This window comes from Cebus imitator, unplaced genomic scaffold, assembly GCF_001604975.1.
Source record: "Cebus imitator isolate Cc_AM_T3 unplaced genomic scaffold, Cebus_imitator-1.0 Scaffold231, whole genome shotgun sequence".
In the NCBI taxonomy this organism is placed as follows: domain Eukaryota; kingdom Metazoa; phylum Chordata; class Mammalia; order Primates; family Cebidae; genus Cebus; species Cebus imitator.
In genome coordinates, this window is record NW_016107546.1 from 3,740,168 (window position 1) to 3,761,576 (window position 21,409).

At 47.1% G+C, this 21,409-nt stretch overlaps 1 protein-coding gene across 4 annotated transcripts in view; it reads right to left on the reverse strand.

Annotated features, from left to right (window-relative positions):
• Positions 1–1,490: 1,490 nt before the first annotated feature.
• NQO2 (N-ribosyldihydronicotinamide:quinone reductase 2) overlaps positions 1,491–21,409 on the reverse strand; it is a 25,772-nt gene continuing 5,853 nt past the window's right edge. For 3 of the 4 annotated variants that reach the window (XM_037727468.1, XM_037727470.1, XM_017497478.2), the window contains 6 exons: positions 11,328–11,492; positions 9,773–9,865; positions 9,440–9,570; positions 5,967–6,080; positions 4,239–4,340; positions 1,491–1,773 (listed from right to left, as the gene is read on the reverse strand). In XM_037727468.1, coding sequence (XP_037583396.1) covers positions 1,597–1,773; positions 4,239–4,340; positions 5,967–6,080; positions 9,440–9,570; positions 9,773–9,865; positions 11,328–11,492 — 782 coding nt within the window. In that variant the 3' untranslated portion in view covers positions 1,491–1,596. The remainder of the gene's footprint in view (positions 1,774–4,238; positions 4,341–5,966; positions 6,081–9,439; positions 9,571–9,772; positions 9,866–11,327; positions 11,493–21,409) is intronic. The other variant, XM_037727469.1, reaches the window with a different exon arrangement.

Sequence of the window (21,409 nt, forward strand, 5' to 3'; positions counted from 1 at the left end):
GAAAGAAAAAATAGAAACTCTCATGTTGAGTTATAAAAACTAGCAAATCCAGCTCTGTGCTCAGAGAAATATCAGAAAATAAAATTACATGAAGCTTGAATATATAGAGATGGAACACTACTAGACAAATGTTAAAGAAAATCTGGGCCAGGCATAGTGGCTCATGCCTGTAATCCTAGCACTTTGAGAGGCTGAGGTGGGAGAATTACTTGAGACAAGGGGTTTGAGACCAGCCTGGGCAACATGGTGAGACTCTGTCTCTTTAAAAAAGAAACAAAAAGAAGAAAAGAAAAGAAAATCTCAGTGAATGGTGGTCAGAATAGAAATCAACATAACAAGCTTATTATTGAAATGTTTGATCTGGCTTTATACAGTTTTGAGGACACTCATTCATGTACTTCATTAAATATTTCTGGTTTGCTAAAAATAGAATTATCCTTCGACCCAGCAATCCCATTACTGAGTATGTAACCAAAGGAGAAAAAAATCATTCTGCCAAAAGATGCCTGCACCTGTATGTTCATCACAGCACTATTTACAGTAGCAGTGACATGGAATCAACCCAGGTGCTCATCGACAGTGGACTGGATAAAGAAAGTGGTACATAGACACCGTGGAATACTATGCAGCCATAAAAAAAAACAAAACAAAACATGAAATCCTGTCCTTTGCAGCAACGTGGATGCAGCTGGAGGCCATTATCCTAAATTAATTAACACAGAAACAAAACCAAATTTCCCATGTTCTGATGTATAAGTGGGAACTAAACATTGGGCACACGCGTGGGAAGTAGAAAAGTTCCTTTTCAAAGTTTCCTTTCTTGTTAAAGAATAAATTTGCAAATAACTCTTTGTTAAGCCCTATCCCATATAGCTGTTAGACATGTCATGCTTACAGGCATGTAGTTTATTCTATGTGCTTGTACTTTAACCAAAATATCTGTGCTCACAGGCACGTCCCAGCTCGCAGCCTATGCCCCTTAACTGTTTAAAAAAGTTTTAAGTTATTAGCCAATTGGGTTTTAGTTTAAATTGTGAGGTCTGGCTCCAACCAACAGAGATCAGACACAGCAGTAAGGGCAACCCCAAATGCATAAGGGATGAGTATGTCTGCTTTTCCTTTGTTCATTGTATTCTCCTGGCAAGACGGCTATCGAGGGTACCCTTCCTGCAGTGCAGGAAGTAAAAATTGCTTTGCTGAGAGATCCGTTGTCTCAGTGCTAATTTTTCTTTGCGGCACCCAGCATTTGTTTCCAACAGGGGCGTAAAGATGGGATCAATAGACACTGGAAATCCCAAAGTGGGAATGAAGAGAGGAAAGGAAGTATTGAAAAACTATCTATTGGGAACTATGCTCACTATTTAGACAATGAGATCAATAGAAGCCCAACCCCCAGCACCACACAATATACCCCTGAAACAATACTGCCCATTTACTCCTTACAGCTAAAATTAACAACAACAACAAGCAAAAAGAAAGAAACAAGTATCTCCAGGTAGTTACATTGTAATTTTATTTCATGACCGCACCATCTTCTCTCTGCCTGCACCTGGGTCTCCTGGTGTGCTGCTTACATGATGTCCACGTGCCACAGAGTTATTGCCCAAAGTACCAGGGGACTGTGCAGGGGATGGGCTCCTCCTTCCAGATGGTCTGCAGCCTCTGGGCCCACGCAGCCACCATCCCCTTTCTTTCTTCTTTGGATGCAATTTCAGGAGCAAAATTGATCTGAGGAGCAAGGACTTTAAATCCACAGAAGTGTAATGTGCCATGCTAAAGCCACAAGGGAAGGAAAGAACTCATGAGAAACTTCACCTGTTACATACCATTTGGTTAAATGATTTAAGGGGAGAAATGGTGTGAAACAAACCTTCAAAAAATCATGAAACCACCTTAATGTTATGAGGCAATTGAAAGCTAAACCTCCCTGTAGCTTTAGGATGCAAGCCTTGCGTAAGCATGGTGAAGAACCTAGGGCTCCTGGAATTTCCAAACTCTATTTTTATAATTGCACTTAACCTGCAATCTTTGCAACGGATTCAGACACCAAACATTATAGTTCTGCTTGACTGGGCAAATTAAGGCACATTCACATTATAGCTTATTCCAGAATGAGGTTATTCCAGCTGTAATGTGTACCACGGAAGTTTGTTCAAGATACCTTTTAAATGAAAACAGCAACAAATTTTAAGCAGTATTTATGTTATACCATTTATGTAAAAAAGCGGTAAACATAATAAGCCTAATAATAAAAATTATGTACGTGAGAAAATATATGGGCCCTAAGAAAACAAATCAAATTATTTAAAGTGATTCTCTCTGAGGTGTGTATGTTTTGCGGGGGGGGGGGAATTTAAGAGACTTTCTCTTTTATATTTTATATGTCTCATTTTTTTTTTTGCTATAAAACATACTTCTGGAGACTGAAAAAAATATAAATTTTTTTTCAAAAGCAAGAAGAATTTGAACTTGGCTAATGACACGTAAGAGACCAGTTGGCCTGTGAAGAAGCAAGGTCAGGCTTGTAAATGATCATTTCCTTCAGTAGACTATCAGTAATTGATGGGAATCACATACTTTCTCCTTTCAAAGAGGACTACTTTTTCTCCTAGAAATATCACACTCAACCCTCTGAGTTACTTCCTTTAAAACCCACACCCACACCCGGGACTGCCCTGTCAGGTGGGAAGTGAGAGGCCCACACGCCACTTTCTACATTTTTTTTTCTCAGACAACATGGCTTTATTTATTTATTATTTTATTTACTTATTTGTTTATTTTTGAGGTGAATTCTCACTCTGTTGCCCAGGCTGGAGTGCAGTGGCACAATCTCGGCTCACTGCAACCTCTGTCTCCCGGGTTCAAGCGATTCTCCTGCCTCAGCCTCCCCAGTAGCTGGGACTACAGGCGTGTGCCACCACACTGGCTGATTTTAGTATTTTTAGGAGAGACAGGGTTTTGCCATATTGGCCAGGCTGGTCTTGAACTCCTGACCTCAGGTGATCTGCCCACCTTGGCCTCCCAATGTGCTGGGATTACAGGTGTGAGCCACTGCACCTGGCCTCAGACAACATGACTTTATTACTGGAAACTAAGAAAAAATTAGGATTAGGAGGAGAAAACAGCAAATGGCCTGCGTAAAAAACCAATATTCAGCAATCAATAGCTTTCAACAATTCAAAGAACTTTTAGAAGATGTAATTGAAGACAAAATCCTATTTATAATAGCAAATAACAACAAAAGCAAGGGAGGAACTCAGCCAATGTGCACTGCCTATAGGAAGAAAAAAACTTCGTGTTTTGAAAGAACATAATAGGATTAATTTCTCTGATATATGAAGAGTGCTGACAAATAGAATATTTAAAAATACCAACAACCCAATAGGACGTCGGCAACGCATGCACACCTAAAGAGAGCTCATGGGAAAGGGGCAATGCGTGTATTTTCCCAGCAAGCTCCCTACCCCTCAAGAATGAGCTCTTCTCCTGCCTCGACAACCCCCTCTCCCCCGCTTAAACAAACTGGAAGGACAGTTGCCCCTTAGGTTTCTGGGTTCCCTGGAGTCCCTGACCTAGAGTCTGCTCCCCACTCCCTCCCTCTGCCACCCCTCACCAGGGGTTCCTTTGCCAGACACCCCAGCATATTGGAACTGCTCTGCCCACCACCTTCCCTTTGGCAGGCAGCCACTACTAGACCCTAATCTCTCTGGCCCAGGGGCACTCACACAGGCAGCAAGGGGTCCCCTGGGGAAGCAGGCCTGGGCGGGGCCTGGGTAATGGGACGTGGGTGTGGACTGGCTCCCACAGGCCCCTTGTATGGGGCCTGGGGCACCACTTGCCAGCATCCAAGGGCAGTGTGGCCTCACCAAGCACTGCCAGAGCCATGTGAGCAGCCTCCACCTGCACCCATCACAACATATGCAAGGCCACCTCTGCTGACCAAGAGCAGACATCAGGATAAGCAGGTTTGGTTTAGCTTCCACCCAAACTGTATCAAAAGCTGTAATGAGGGCACGTTTTCCCTATTGGTCAAGCTTTTCAAATTTGTCAAGTAAAACACTGAAAAGAGGCAAAATGTTATAGTTTTCTGTATCCAGGGGAGTCAAAATGGCGTGGGGTATCATGCTTACATCCCATCTCACCTCACCCCTCGGGGAGCTGAGAGCATGTATGTGTGCGTGTGTGTGCACATGTGTGCATGTCCTGACAACCAAGGGAGCCACTTGCAGCTGGTCTACCTGGAGTGGCCACAGGAAGTATCGAAAGTCTCCACTGACTCCTGTCTTCGTGTACATCTCAGCCGTGCCTCCTGTGGTTACGGAAAGGAGCGCTAGTTTACCCTGCAGGGGAGAAAGCAGATGCATTTGTGTGAACTCCAGAAGAGGGCAGAAATGCTGACGTGCCTCCAGTGCACCGGCTCAGCACAGCCAGCAGGGAACATGTGTGTGGGCATCCTCCAGGGATGGACAAATGCAACCCTCCCATCCACAGGTAATGACGACATCCCAACAGGAGGAGGACACAATCCAAGTGAATGTCCCATCCACAGGTGACAATGACATCCCAATAGGAGGAGGAGACAATCCAAGTGAATGTCCCATCCACACGTGACAATGACATCCCAACAGGAGGAGGAGACAATACAAGTGAATGTCCCATCCACAAGTGACAATGACATCCCAACAGGAGGAGACAATACAAGTGAATGTCCCATCCACAGTGACAATGCCATCCCAACAGGAGGAGGAGACAATCCAAGTGAATAGAGCACATAAGCTCTAACATGCCCAGGTTGCTGGTGGAAACCAGGTTTCCATGACGCCATGTGTGACAATATGGCGGAGGCACTGACTGTAGGACGAGGTTCCCAGCACACAGGGCTGTTCAGTAAGTGGTAGCACCATTCATGGTCCAAGACAGATCTTGGTTACTCAGTGTGTTTCCCTTACATGCATTTATTTTCTGAGGATTTTAGAATTTAAAAGTCATTCCTTTTTTTTTGTTTGTTTTTTGAGATGGAGTCTCACTCTGTCACCCAGGCTGGAGTGCAATGAAGCGATCTTGGTTCACTGCAAACTCCACCTCCCAGGTTCAAGTGAGTCACCTGCCTCAGCCTCCCAAGTACCTGGGACTACAGGCACCTGTCACCACGCCTAGCTAATTTTTGTATTTTTAGTCAAGATGGGGTTTCACCATGTTGGCCAGGCTGGTCTTGAACTCCTGACCTCAGGTGATTCACCTGCCTCGGCCTCCCAAAGTGCTGGGATTACAGGCATGAGCCACCGCGCCTGGCCTTAAAAATAATGCTTTTAGTGAGAATTTCATAGCTGGCCAGGCGTGGTGGCTCATGCCTGTAATCCAAGCACTTTGGAGGCCAAGGCGGGCGGATCACCTGAGGTCAGGAGTTCAAGACCAGCCTGACCAACATGGTGAAACCCCGTCTTTATAAAAAAAAAAAGAAGAAGAAGTTCATAGCTACCATGTGTTGCACATCTACCAGGTTCCAAGCCCTCCTCACCCTGCCATATGGGTGTTACATGATCTTGTCTCACAGCAGGAACATGATCCTCAGGGAGGTGAACCTGTGCCAGGCCAGGGCTGGACTCTGCACCATGAAGGAGATGCTCTCTCTGGGGCCAGGGCTGGTCACCAGGTTGCCCAGGTAAAGTTGTCCAGGTCACCCGTCACCTGACACCTGGCCCACTCCCTTGTTTGCCACGCATGTAGTATGCTGTGGATGGGTCTGCAGCCCCACTAGACAAAAAGTTCCATAACTTTTTGTTCCAGAACCAAAAACGATGCTGTGCTCACCCGTGTGCAGCACATGGTGCTCTGTATATAGTGGATGCTCAATCAATATTTGCCAAGGAAGAAAAAGGAAACTAGAAATGTAGCTCGACAGAAGATGCATGCCTCCGTCCCCTCACTACAATTGTCCACAGTGATCCTGATCGAAGAGCACATACCTGGAGCAAACCGGAATCGTAGAATCCTGGGATGTCAAAGGCAAAGCCCTGGCACAGCACCCTATCCATCCAGCCCTTCAGGATAGCCGGCACGCTGAACCAGTACAGCGGAAACTGTGGGCGGCAACAGCAAACAGAAACTGAGGTTTCCTAGTTTAGGCTATCTGGTGATTCGAAATGAAGCCCACAGCCCTCCTCTTCCCTGGCAGCTGGGCAGGTGAGGGTAACCCATGTGGTCAGCTCTGAAAGGTGCAATGTGGACGTGAGATGGGAACGGAGTTGACAGTGGTCCTTGTTGCTGTTACAGGTAGCTCTGCATCCCCCAGTGACAGCCCCTGATGCTGGCTCTGTACAGGCAGGGAGGGGACAAGGAGCTCTGCATGACACTGGCTAGGGAGCAGCAATCTGTGACCACGCCAATCAAAAGGAAGTCTGTGGAAAAGCGTGCCCCTTCCCCTGCTTGGGGTGTGTTGTGAGCATCTAGGATTCAGACTGAACCAGGTGCTGAGCAGCTATGGATTCTGGCAACAACTAAGGTCCTATGTGTGGATTCTGTAGACCAGCAGTAAGACCTCCCTATCCCATAAATGCCCTCACATTACATCCGGTGTTACCACCTGGGACGGGAAATGAACATAGGCAATCATCTGTTAGCAAAGGAGGAAGCCAATGTCTCATGTGCTTTCAATATAAAACAAACTCAGGACTTGGCATTGAAACCCAAGCTCCACAACCTGCCTCTGTGTGACACTGACAAGTTACTTGGTCTCCTTGTGCCTCCTTTTCCTGATTCATCAAATAGGGCTGCTAATAGCTCGCAGCTCACAGCATCCTGGTGAGGATTCGAGGACACACCACCGTGCCCAAAATCAATGCTCGGTGAGTGGTGGGCTCTGATATTAGTAGTATGGTAGTGGTGAATGAAATTTTTATTAATGTTGAATAAAAACAAAACCTTATAATGCAGACCCTCTGGACAAAGTATCAGAAAAAAAAGGGAAGGCAGGGAAATGGAGTGAAATGAAGTGAAACAAAAGAAAGGCTATTATAGAAAGGCCAGATCTCAGCCTACCCATCCACCTGGTTATGGGTGTGGGGAGAAGAAGCGGGCTCCACGTGGCCGGCTGACCCGAGGAAGACAGGAGATGCAGAGCAGAGAGCTGAGTGTGATTCTGCTGGTACCATGCGCCCCAGGATACAGGCCCATTGTACCGGCATGGTATTAAGGCATGGATGATAAACCACATGGTCACCTAGTTCTGAAGACTATGAATCCACGCACCTGTAATTAGGACAAAGAACATCCTGCACATCGGCCACATTAGCAATGCAAGGTGACTGAGTAAAGAAAGGGCTGGTGGGCCGGGCGCGGTGGCTCACGCCTGTAATCCCAGCACTTCAGGAGGCTGAGGTGGGCAGATCACCTGAGGTCGGGAGTTCGAGATCAGCCTGGCCAACATGGAGAAACCCTGTCTCTACTAAAAATACATACACACAGAGAGACACACAAATTAGCCAGGCGTGGTAGCACATGCCTGTAATTCCAGCTACTCAGAAGGCTGAGGTAGGAGAATTGCTTGAACCTAGTAGGTGGAGGTTGTGGTGAGCCGAGATCGCGCCACTGCACTCCAAAAAGAGAAAGTGCTGGTGTCAGGAAGGGGTGTGCAGAGGCAAGCCTGGGCAGGGATGAGACAGCTGTCTTCCAGCACATGCAGGTTGCTTTTATGAAGAGTTGGGGACATCATCATTCTGGACATGTGGTTTTGTCCAGAAAGTGGTCACATGCCCTTCACCCCCTGCCTTGCACTCACATGGTGGGCTCATGAGAGCAATGCTCTCATTCTCCCACCCACTCTCCGTCCTCAAGTGGGGTTGAAAAACAGAAACCATCCGCCAGGTGCTGTGGCTCACGCCTATAATCCTAGCACATTGGGAGGCCGAGGTGGGTGGATCACCTGAGGTCAGGAGTTCAAAACCAGCCTGGCCATCATGGTGAAACCCCATCTTTAAAAAAAAAAAAAAAGAAAGAAAAAGAAAAAAGAAAGAAAAATAGAAACAATCTGGATCAATCAGATCCCTTGCTTGGAAATTCTGGATCCAGTCCCTGACACGCAGCGAGAGAGAACAGAAGCAAGAGGCAGAAAGGAGCAGATGGGAATCCAAGGATAAGAGCAGCTACAGCTCTGTCCTTGGGATCCAGGAGGCCCAAGTGACCAGAGCCCTTAGAATAGATTCCCCTTGCTTTCTAGTTGGACAGGAATTGCTGTCCACCCAACAATTCCCTCAAAGCTCATGTGCGTACTCTGCTTCCAGGCTTACACAGTCACAGCCATGTGGACACATCTTCCTTGCAGTAGTGGGAAGTGGCCTGCTGAGTTAGCACTCCTGGAGGCCGTTTTGCGGGGCCAGTTCTCTCTGCAGTGACCTCATCTCCTTGTGAGCCCAAATACAGGAAGGTTACTAGGTGGAGGGTGAAGGAACCACTGAGAGGATGGAACCCAGAGATTTTCCTATTGATGATCAGGATGTTTAAGGCAGGATATTTAAGGAGTTGCATTTGGCCTGATTTACCCGGATAAGCATTTGTGCAAACAAATGTGGTTCTCAAGCAGCCCCAAAATGTCTCAGGGTGGGAACTGGAAGAGAAGGAATGCAACAAGTCTGGCAGGATTCAGACGGTTCTTGGACCACTGGGCTAACAGAAAAATTCTTCACCCCTATTTACATGGTGGTCAGGATTTTGAGTGAGTGATACTGGCTACATGGATGCCTTTACCCAATTAGGTAAAGTGTTTAAAGTAGTGTACAGCTAGATAAAGTGTTCAAAGTAGTGTTGTAACTAGGTGAAGTGTTGCAACTAGGTTACAACATTTGCCCAGTTGAGGAAGGCGACCCAGGCATCTCAGATCAACTTCCCCTTTGACTATCACACTGTATTTCAATAGAAGAAAAGGCTGACCGACTGGCGCCTCCTGTTTCACCTTCCTGTAGGTGGTAGGCTTGGTCTTGGGGAAACTCTCTGGAAGGCACTATTTTTACTTAAAACAAGATCAAACCAGAAACCTTTTCACGTGTGCGTCCCACAACTGTAAACCGGAACCCTTTCGTATGTGATTCCTGAAGCTGTAAACCGAGACCCTTTTCGTATGTGATTTCTAAAGCTATAAACCTAAGATTCTTCCACGTGTAATATCTTAAGTATAAGCCTATATAAAGGCAAAACCTTCCCTTGTTAGATGAGCGAATTTGGACAGATAATTTCCTCAGCTCCCAGCTATAATAATAAACTCTTTCCTCCTGTAATTCAGTGCTCAGGAGATCCGTTTCCCGCGACTTTTCCTGCTGCACAGTAAGTGTGCAACTGTGCTAAAAACATTGATTCCACTTCTAGAAGCAGCACAAAACTCAATATTCAGAAAGCGTTTGTACATAAGATGAATTTGATTCAATATATTAATTAGAGAAAAACAAACCTGAAATATCACTAGATCAGCCTCCTGAACCTTTTTCTGCTCATCAGTGATGTCGCCAGGCAGAGACCTTTTCTTGTAGGCTTCGTACATTTCCACTCCATAACTAAAAACCTCAGGATTAGAAAGTGCACCTGTGTGGGGGAAGAGGCCAAACATTCTCACTCTTAGGTGGGCATCTACAGCCCATCCCCACCATCCCGGTAGCCCTGTGTATACCAGGCTTCTCAGAGCAAGTCAAAGACATTTGCTGCAGCCTGACCAGAAGCTGGACCCTGGGTCCAGGCTAGGGAAAGAGAAAGAGTCTGGGAGGGCCAATGATTGAGCACTTCCTACCTAGCAGGTGCTGTGCTCCATATATATCAACTTTCTTCATAACAACTGGGGGGACTGGTGTATTTCTCAATTTACCAGAGAGCAAACTGAGACCTAACAGAGGGTGGATGTCTTGTTCAACGCCAAACAGGTCTAAAAAAATAAACTCTACATTCTGAAGTCATGCCCACCCCCACATTTTTGAGTATTTGTGTCTCAATTTACATATTTTATATTGCTTATCACTGGCTCTTAACAGGTCACCATAGTGATTATTGTTGTTGATAGATTTTTCTGTTAGACTTCATACTAGGATGAGTGGGTTGCACACAATTACAGTATTAGAGTGTTCTGTGTACTGACGTTTACCAGTAGTACCACCACCAGACCCATATTATAAGAAAGGCTCAAGGGAATTATTCAATACAAAGGAAAAACACTAATGTGCAAAAAGAAAACATTTGAAGATATAAATGTTTAAAATAGCATTTTAAAGGAAATTCACTAATCTTTGTTAAATTTATCTGATACATTTCTGAATTGCTTTTCTGTGTCATCTTGAAGATTAGTGAATTTCCTTAAAAATGCTATTTTAAATTCTTAGAGAGCCCAAACAGAGCCGTCTCGCTAGATTCAGTCACTGGATCCTTGCTTTGTCTGTCTGGAGAGGTCACTGTTCCCTGTTTACTGTGTTTCTTGTGGATGACATCTATTTATTTCAGTCTTTTAAGTCTGACTTGTTTTCATTTTCATTACATATATTTGTTTAGAAAGTCTTTGCAATTTTCCTATTAAATTTCTTTTTTCCCCCTCTACTAAGTCACTGCCTCCTTTTCGGCACTAGATGGTGGCTTATGCCCAGGTTTACCTCAACTGTAGTAACTGATCAGAGTGCTGCCAGTCCTGAATATGAGACGTTCCAAAGGGAATAGCCTGGGAAGTGTGGGAAGGCTGGGTGGCAGTTCATGCCCAGGGGACCTGCTGAATGTACCTCCTGCAGTGTGGTGCTGCTGAACAGCCACTCTGGTTTGGCATCTGCTTTAGCTAATTTACAGATCAGAGTTTTCAGGGCTGGGGATGATACTCCCATCTCCCTCCATCGTCTCTGGCTGTCGTCAGGTATATTTATCCGTTTAGGCACTCCTGATGCTTCTCTGGGGTTGAGGCAGGAAAAGGTCTTCTTCCAGTGAACTCAAGAAAATCGGGAAGCTGACTGTCCACGTTGATCTATTTTTCCACGGTAGAAACTGTGACTTGGGAGGAAACTTCCCACACAGTTGGTGCTGGGTAGTTTGTGAGGAGATGTGTTGTGGATATGAAAGTGCAATTCTCTTACCATCTGCTTGGAGTTTTTTCACTTATGTGTGCTCTTGGGAACTATTTCATCCTCATATTTGACTTCTTGGATATTGCTGGAGATAACCTCAGTGCTATGTATTTGTTTTTGGTTTTTCTGTGGAGGAAAGTGAAGCTAGCTTGCTTCTACCATGCCATTTTGCAGCTGGAAGTCAACATTTTTTAAAGTAAAAAGCACAAAGATGGTTTTTACAAATAGAGCATTGATCACATGACTCACCAGTGATATCTTTCCTGGTGGCCCTCGGCTCAAAGTTCATGGCGTATAAATCAGACACTGTGACTGTGCAGCCCTGCCTGCTCAGTTCGTCTACCGTCACATTCTTCAAGGATCCGTTGAAAGACCTGGGTTCCTGGTGCGCATAGACAATGAGTACCTTCTTACCTAAATCGGGATAAAAAACAGTTCCTCTTGAAGAGCAACTTCTCTCAGTCAAATTAAATGAAGACTAAGATGAAAATGGAATGTTTAGGTGCATTATAGTAATTGAAGCTAAGAAATACCGAACTTTCTTTTCTTCCTCTCTTTTTTTTTATTTTTTGAGACAGTTTCGGTATTGCCCAGACTGGAGTGCAGTGGCGCAGTCTCAGCTCACTGCAGCCTCTGCCTTCTGGGTTCAAGCAATTCACATGCCTCAGCCTCCTGAGTAGCTAGGACTACAGGTGTGTGCCACCACGACCAGCTAATTTTTTGTATTTTTAGTGGAGATGGGGTTTTGCCATGTTGGCCAGGCTGATCTTGAATTCCTGGCCTCAAGTGATCTACCCACCTTGGCCTCTCAGAGTGCTGGGATTACAGGCATGAGCCATCATACTTGGCCAGAAACACCAAACTTTCTAATAGGTGGCAGTTTTAAAGTAATGGGTATTTAAAAAATTAAGTTATTCATAGCTCAACATCACTTTGGATTACTAACATACAAAAATACAATGGGTCAAATTATGTCTCCTCAAAAATACCACCACTATCTCCTTTAAAAAACAACTTAATTTTGTTATCCCCCATGAGAAGGTTTAGACCAGCTCCCTAACACCAAAATAAAAAACTGCTGGAATTAATCTTCCATGCTAACCCTATGTTTGCAGGCGTCAGCTACAGGCACCTTTCGGTGTGGCATGGTTCTGCTTCCATCTCCCCAGGTTCATCAAAATCTGACACTTAACAAAGCATGAGGAATCAGACCTCCTGGTCTCGAGGGAAGGCAGGGCCACATGGAGCCCAGCTTCCTGTGGCGATGCTGATGACAAAGAGGACTCTAGAGTCATGCTGTGACATGGCGATTGCCCCATAAACTGCATACCTCGACCATACCTCGGCTTTCCATCGAAACTGCTCTCTGTAACCCTAATGTGACAGGCAAGCAGTCCAAACCCAAGCCATCTTGGCCCCTGCAACTTGTAATAAGTAACTAAGGTCTGTAACTTCTACTCTACCCAGACAATGTGTAAACTCACAATTATCTTGACTTCTGTGAACCACTTAAGTAACAATCGGAATGTCCAAAGTCCCCTGGCCCTCAGAATGTCCAAAGCCCCTCACCCTCACCCCCGCCCAGGAGGTGGTTTACAGAATGTCCAAAGTCCACTGGCCCTCAGAATGTCCAAAGCCCCTTGCCCTCACCCCCGCCCAGGAGGTGGTTTACAGGCATAAAAGGTCTTGACACCCTCCTTTCAGGGCCATGGGTTAGAGAGACGCGAGTCCTCCACGGCCGCCGGCGATAAAGACCCTGTAATTTGGCCTAGTCTTTGTCTTGGTGGTGATTTTGTGCTCGCTCGGATACAACATTTGGAGCCCCCAGCAGAAATTTTCCGTCATCACTCAGACAAAATCCCTGGAGTCTTGCCCAAGCGGCCGCCCCCGCCTTGGGGATCTTTAGGGGAGGCGCCCCCTGAGATGTTCCAGGGCCCCAGAGTTCCGGCCCTGGACGGGCAACTACCTGGCCGACGTTGACCCGAAATTCCTCAGGGTCCCGGGAACCTCTGTAGGTAAGTCAGGTCTGGAAATCGGGGAACCGGTCCATCAGGAGCCTAAGTCAAGAGATCGGACGCGGTCGTTAATCTCTGACTAGGCAAGCCTACCGTGAGACGTCACTGGAGGCTCGGGTAATTCAGTTTTCGGTTGTCTTCCATAACCTTGGTGTGAGTGAGAAAGTGAGTGCATATATGTGTGGTCCCACAGCCAGTGGGCTATGGGACCTGTGAGGGCCTTCACCTGTGGTTCCATGGAGACGTCATAGGGCATGACGGTGATTCACCTCTGCGGTGACCAGGCCTGGGGTTTATACAAGTACACCTTAGCCAAGACGCTCTGAAATATCCCTTCAGGGATGTGGCCAGGCAGGCATCAGATTGGTCTCCCATGGGGGACACCCACCCTGGGTCTGTCTACCTCTCACGTGGTCCTGTCTTTTTTTTTTTTTTTTTTTTTGTGAGATGGAGTTTCACTCTTGTTACCAAGGCTGGAGTGCAATGGTGCAATCTTGGCTCACTGCAACCTCCGCCTCCTGGGTTCAAGCAATTATCCTGCCTCAGCCTCCCAAGTAGCTGGGACTACAGGCGCATGCCACCATGCCCAGCTAATATTTGTATTTTTAGTAGAGGTGGGGTTTCACCTTGTTGACCAGGATGGTCTCGATCTCTTGACCTCGTGATCCACCTGCCTTGGCCTCCCAGAGTGCTGGGATTATAGGCATGAGCCACCACGCCCAGCCGTGGTCCTGTCTTTACTGTAGATTCTCTAGTTTTCTGAAGTGCTTATTAACTTATCTGCGGTGGTTTAGGCCTGCCTCACTAAGGCCAGATGATGTTCTCAATTGGTTAAATGACCATTGGTTGCAGGGGACTTTCACTGACTTTATGCCCCTAGAAATAACTTTATTCTCCTTCTTCTTCCTCTTTCACCATTAGGCCCCTCCTTTTCTCCTTTAAATGTCTGTGAGGCGATTCTGCCCCCTGGCAACTCAGTTGTAGCTTTTTCTGGAATCTTAAAAGTCAGATTCTAAGGAAGACAAGCAAGAACTGTTTGTCCACCTAGAGCAAAAAAAAAAAAAAGGAAAAAGAGAGAGACCACTATATATTCTGTCAGAAAGTGGTTAAGTATTATTGTGGGTCCTGCTCCTACCCCCACCTGATCTCCGACTTTTGGCATCACCCCTGGTGTTGGGAGGCTGGCTGCCACCCACCAGTTAATACTGACTGGAAAAGGTTTTGTAATCTCTATAAGCGTGGTGAATTCAAAACTCACACCTGCTTAATTTGCTGGCCCATTTGTTCGTTTGTTTTGTCACTTTCCAACCTTCCCTAAGCCCTTGGACTCCAGGGCACATCTAAGGGAAGATCCTACCAAAGCGGTTTTTATCTCCTAAAAGCTCACCATTCACCGCTGTGGTCCCACGCGGGTGACATCGACCTGCACCCCTGGCTTTCTCCCATCTCCTTGCCTCGCACCAGGGATAGGCCTATCAAGCTTGTTGCCCCCTCCTTACAAGACCTTGCTGCAGAGGCATACTTAAAACCAGTGCTGGAAAGGGCAAGGCCCAAGTACAACACTTTCCAGAGCTGGAAGTGCTATAGAAGCAAACAGGTCCGGGTAACAACTGGTAGGTTAAGAAAGAAAAACAAACACCAGATGGGATCATCTGGTTCCCGGCCCTGCACTCCCCTCCAGTGCGTGACGGCCAATTCCAAGGCTGGATTTTCAGGCCAATATGGGGTAAAACTAACCCTGAGAAAACTCCGCACCCTGTGTAAATTGTAGTGGCCATCGTTTGGGGTAGAGTGGCCAGACACCGGGACATATAATCCCAAGGTAACACAGGCTGTATGGAATGTGGTGACAGGTTCCCCTGGGCACCCAGATCAGTTTCCATACATTGACCAGTGGCTAGGCTTAGTTCAACAGCCCCCCTCTTGGCTTAAATGCTGCATAAAGCATGCTGGGTTACAAGTTATGCTGGCAGGCCCTAAGAAAGCCCCTTTAGTGCCAGCCGTATTTCCTTCCGAGGCAGCAGATCAAGAATTACCTCCACCATACTCAAGGCCTCCCAAATCCAGGCCTCATCATCCTCCCCCGGACAGCACCAGTAACCAATCTTTCTCCCCTCTGCACACCCACAGGGGGGCTCCACACCCACCGGCAGTCCTTCCTCTTTGAGAGGCACCCCCAATGGGAGAAGACAATCGGGGTCGCCCATTCTTTGTTCACATCCCCTTCTTGTCAGGTGACTTATATAACTGGAAGGTGATAGAAATTAAAGAGAGGGCCGAAACACCTTTATTAAGAGCAGGAGAAAAGCTGCCAGGCTGCACCCAAAATGGGCACGCAGCACCCATGGCATAGCAAAAAAAAATTTTTTATGGCCTGCAAGCCGGCAAATGCATCCGGTGTGAGGGGCTGTGCAGGAGGGGAGGGGCTGGGGAACTGCTGAGTTTGATAGTTCCCAGGAGGGAGTCATGCTAGGGAACTGCTGAAATAGTTCCCGGGAGGGGGTTGTGCTGGGGAATGGTAAGAAGGAGAGAGGTGGAGGGTTAGGGACCTGCTCAGATGGAAAGTTCCGCAGGGTCGGGGCGTGGTGGCTCACGCCTGTAATCCGAGCACTTTGGAGGCCAAGACGGGCGGATCACCTGAGGTTGAGAGTTCAAGACCAGCCTGACCGACATGGTGAAACCCTGTCTTTTTATTTAAAAAATTAAATAATTAATTAATTAATTAATTAATTTAAAGAAAAAGAAAGTTCCCCAGGAGGGGGTCGTGCTGGGAGTCTGGGAAACTTGAGGTGGCAGCGGGGTTTAACATGAAGTAAGTTCTGTCAGAAGGCTCAACATCCCCCATTCTCTGAGAAGCCTCAGGCTTTGACAGGGCTCTTGGAATCTGTACTCCAGACTCATGGCCCCACTTGGGACAACCGCCAACAATTATTAGTGATTCTGTTCACCACAGAGGAAAGAGGCAGAATTAGACAGGAAGCCCTGAAAGCCATCATAGGTCCAGGGGGAGGGACAGTAGAAGAGAACCGGGTCCGAATTGAAGAGGTTTTTCCCTCTACCCGACCCCAATGGGACCCCAACACCTCGGGGGGTCACCAGGCTCTGAACACTTTTCACTGGTATCTTTTAGCAGGGGTTAAGGGGGCTGCTAGGAGGCCCATCCAACTCTCCAAGGTAGGAACAGTAACTCAGGTCCGCGAGAGTTGCCGGCTGCTTTCCTGGAACGCCTACAGGAGGCGTAGGGTACGTGTACTCCTATAGACCCTGAGGTCCCGGAAAATCAATGGGCCATTAACTTAGCCTTTGTCTCCCAGTCAGCCCCAGATATCAGGAAAAAGTTACAAAAACTAGATGGATTCCAGGGAATGAATTTGACCCAATTGCTGGAAATTGCCCAGAAGGTTTTTGATAACAGGGATACTCCTGGAGCCATACAAGACAAAAAGTTACTAAGGCAGTAATAGCAGCCCTTCAGGAGACACAAGTCATTCCATGAGAGCAGGGAGCCTTGCAAAAGGGCCGCCAGGGTCCCCAGTCCCCATTAGAGAGAAATCAATGTAAGTACTGTAAACAAAAGGGACATTGAAAAATGAGCGCTGGGAGAGAAAAAGACAAGAAACCGCTCAGGAAAAGCCACCGAGGGCTATCCTCAATTTAGGAGGTCAGGATTAACGGGGCCAGGGCTCTTATTTTTTAAGCCCCCAGGAGCCCAGGGCTACTTTAAAGATTGGGGGAAAACCTATCAGTTTTTTAGTAGACAGCAGGGTGGCCCACTCAGTGCTTACTCAGCCTCTGGGACCACTATCCAGTAGGAAAACAGTCATCCAGGGGGCCACAGGGAAGAACATGACGAGTTCATGGACCACAAATCGAGTCGTTGAATTAGGAAACGGCACCGGTTACCCATTCCGTCTTAGTTCTTCCAGGATGCCTTACCCACTATTAGGGCGCGACCTACTTCACAAAGTTGGAGCAACCATCTCCTTCTGCGAAAATCAGGCCTGCCTCTCTATCCCCCCTTTGCCCTCTGTATCAAAAGCACCTCGGCAAATCCTCATCACTTGTGCTCTGTCAGACAAGTATCTCTTGCAGGAAGCTTTATCACTGGAAACAAATCAGGGATCAACGTCGGACCTCCTCCACCAATTCCAGGAGAGTGTACCCAGAGTGTGGGCTGAGACCAATCCCCCAGGTCTGACAAAAGGTTACTTACCTGGGCTATATCATAGAAAAAGGCAACCGGGCGCTGGCGCCCAGTCGAGTCCAAGCAGTACTACAGATACCCACCCCCACCACAAAACGCCAAGTTCGGAAGTTCCTTGGGGCGGTAGGGTACTGTAGGCTATGGATTTTAGGTTTCACCGAAATAGCCAAGCCTCTGTATGCCTGCACAGGAGGAAATCAACCCCTAATTTAGACAGACAGGAGTAGAACAACAGGCTTTTGATAAACTTACTGCTCTTACCTCAGCCCCAGCCCTGGCCTTGCCGGATATTTCTAAACCCTTCCGGTTGTTTGTACATAAAAAACAAGGAATCACAAAGGGGGTGCTCACCCAGACATTAGGACTGTAGTCCAGGCTGGTCGCCTATCTGTCAAAAAGACTTAATCCTATAGCCTCTGAGTGGCCAGCCTGCCTTCAGTCCATGGCAGCAACAGCCCTGTTGGTAAAGGAGGCGGACAGACTGGCTCTGGGGCAGGAATTAAACCTAGTGGCACCCCATGCAGTAGAATCACTACTCCGCGGGGCTCCAGGAAGGTGGGTGTCTAATGCCCGCATAGTACAGTGTCAGGCTCTACTCTTGGACCAGCCCTGCATCAAGTTCCTGAAGACTACAGTCCTAAATCCGGCCCCACCGCTGCCTAATAGTGAGCCAGAAGAACCCATACATGACTGTCAACAAATAATAGATGTCATCTAAGCTGCTCGACTGGACCTCACCGACTTCCCCTTATGGAACCCGGAAGAGGTACTGTATATGGATGGCCGCAGTTTTATGGTCAACAGAGTCAGGTATCAGCCATAGTTACCCTAGAGCGGGTCATCTGGGCCCAGGCCCTTCCTCATGGGACGTCAGCCCAAAAGGCTGAACTTAGATCCCTGATAAAAGCCTTAAACTGGGCAGAAGGAAAGACTGTCACTATTTATACCAACAGCTGTGATGCCTTCACTACAGCTCATGTACATGAAGCAATATATAAAGAAAGAAGACTACTTACTTCAGAAGGAAAAGCTATAAAAATAAAGAGGAAATTCTAGCCCTGCTGGAGGCTATATGGAAGCCCAAGACTGTGGCATTAGTCCACTGCAAGGGACTCCAAAAGGGGGATTCGCCAGAGGCATGGGGAAACAGGGCTGCTGACTTACAGGCCAGGCAGGCAGCCATGGGCCAGTGAAACCATTGACCCTCCTTGTAACCCTGCCCGCCCCAGTTCTGCCCACTACGCCCACGTACTCCTCAGGTGAGAAGGACTTTGCAAAGGAACAGGGTGCCACACAGGACGGTGGATACTGCCGGAACAAAGGATCGTGGTCCCCGAGGCTCTAGGACGGGCCCTAGTTAAGGACACACACCAGGCCACTCACTTAGGACAGACCAAACTAATTGAACTACTAAAAGCCAAATACTACATTCCCCACTTACATGAACTTATCAAGGAAATTACTACTCAGTGTGATGTATGTGCCCAAGTAAATCCGGGAGGGAACAGGTCTAATCAGGTAGGAGTGAGACTCAGAGGGACTAGCCCTGGGGAACACTGGGAAGTAGATTTCACTGAAATAAAACCCCCAGCAAATGGCTATAAATACCCCTGGTGTTTATAGATACGTTCTCTGGTTGGTCGAAGCCTTCCCCACTAGGTCCAAGACTGCTTTGGTGGTCACGAAAAAACCATTACAGGACATTCTTCCTCGGTTCAGCCTCCCTCTAACGCTGGGGTCAGACAATGGGTCGGCCTTTACTGCAAAACTTCTCAGGGCCTAGCCAAGGCCCTGGGTATATCCTGGAAATTACACTGTGCCTATCGTCCCCAGAGTTCAGGACAGGTCAAATGAATGAACCGGACCCTGAAAGAAACCCTTAAAAAATTTATCCTAGAGATCGGTGAAAACTGGGTCAGCCTGCTTCCTTTGTCCTCCTCTGTGTCCAATGCACCCCCTATCAGAAAGGCTTCTCCCCTTTTAAAATTATGTTCAGCAGGCCCCCTCCCACTCCCCAGACCCGCGGATACCATGCATGCTGAAGTCCATAATTATACATTCCTCAAGTCCTTACAGGTGCTCCAGTCTGTTCAATCCCAGGTACACCAGCTCATTAAGGACAACCGTCCCACCTCATCGGACTTCACAGACCAGCCGACACACCCCTTCCAGCCTGGAGACCCTGTCCCTGTTAAAAGGTTTGCCACCTACGGCCTCACCCCCCCCCCCATTGGAAGGGATCCTACACGGTTATCCTGACCACACCCACTGCACTCAAGGCTTGGACTCATCACATCCACGTCAAGACTGCCCCACCGGAAGGACAATGGAGCATCAAACATTCATCCCCCGATTCACTAAGACTTGTGCACTCTTACCCTTGCCACCCTAATCCGAGCTGTAAATCCCTGTCGTCATCCCTCTACTGGTTGGATTAGGTATTGCTGGCTCCACCGCAGCTGGAATATCAACTCTTAGATAACTGGAGACCAAAATTTTAAAACTCTCTCTCAGCACACAGATACTGATTTAAGCCACTTGGAAAACTCCATTTCCCAACTCACTGATCAGGTTGTCTTTGGCTAAAATGGTCCTCCAAAACAGGGGAGGACTAGATTTGTTATTCTTAAAACAAGGGGGGTTATGTGCCCCCCATCACGAACAATGTTGCTTCTAGGCTAATAGGTCAGGCCTCATCCGAGAGAGCCTCTCCCTGTTCAGACAAAATCTCAAAACCAGAAAACAACTTCGAGGGGCTTCAGAAAGTTGGTATCGAAAAATGTTTTCCTGGTCCCCTTGGCTCACCTCCCTCCTTACAGGTCTGGGGGGACCTCTGGCCCTACTCCTGCTGGGACCCATCTTCTGCCCCTGCTTCCTAAATCAACTGCTCAGGTTCATAAAATCTAGGGTAGACTCCGTAAAATTAATGATATTAATTAAGTTCCCTTAGAACAAACAAACAATACTAGCCTGCTGGAGGAATCAATGATTTAATTCCTGTAAATAAAACAAGGGGGGAATGTGACATGGCAATTGCCCGGCAAACTGCACGCCTCGACCATACCTCGGCTTTCCGTTGAAACTGCTCTCTGTAACCCTAATGTGACAGGCAAGCAGTCCAAACCCACGCCATCTTGGCCCCTGCAACTTGTAATAAGTAACTAAGGTCTGTAACTTCCACCAGACAATGTGTAAACTAATGCTTATCTTGACTTCTGTGAACCACTTAAGTAACAATCGGAGCGTCCGAAGTCCCTGGCCTTAGGAATGTCTGAAGCCCCTCACCCTCACCCCCGCCCAGGAGGTGGTTTACGGGCATAAAAGGTCTTGACACCCTCCTTTCGGGGCCGTGGGTTAGAGAGACCAGAGTCCTCCATGGCCGCCAGCAATAAAGACCCTGCAATTTGGCCTAGGCTTCGGTTGTATCATTCACACCAGGGGCCTCTGGGGCAGTATTTTCTTCATTGGAAAGAGTTTGCAGGATGATATACTGACTTCCTCTGGGAGGCAGCCTGGTGATTTGCTTAATTAAATTTACCCTGGTAACCTTTAAGAGGATGTTAAACGCTTGATTTACCTTTTTATACTGAGCCCTTAGGGAGAAAATACACATATCAGTTTGAAGCAAAGAGTTTCAGGGCATTGAGCTGAGTACAAAGGTTGAATTTTGTAAGTTAGATAAATGGTTAACATTTTAATTTTACTTTCTCAGGATCTTATTTTAATAAAGGAACTCTACTTAGGGGCTTAACAAGAATAGATACAAATGAGATACTTACACCAATAGTTCTCAACACCCTGGAGGCGGTGTTGCCTGCAGGGGACATTTCTCAGTGCCTGGAGACTTTTTTGTTTGTCACAGCTGGTTGGGGAGGGGTGCTACTGGCATCTGGTGGGCAGAGGCCAGGGATGCTGCTAAACACCCCATAGCACACAGGAGAATCCCCAAAACATAGGATTATCTGCCCCAAATGTCCTTAGTGCCAAGGTTGAAAATCCTAATCTACACTATAATGTATAGAATAAGGTGAATCTGTGTATTCTAAAATGAAAGGCTCTCCATGTTATACTGTTAGGTGAAATAAAGAAGCTGCAAAATTGTGTGTTCGTGT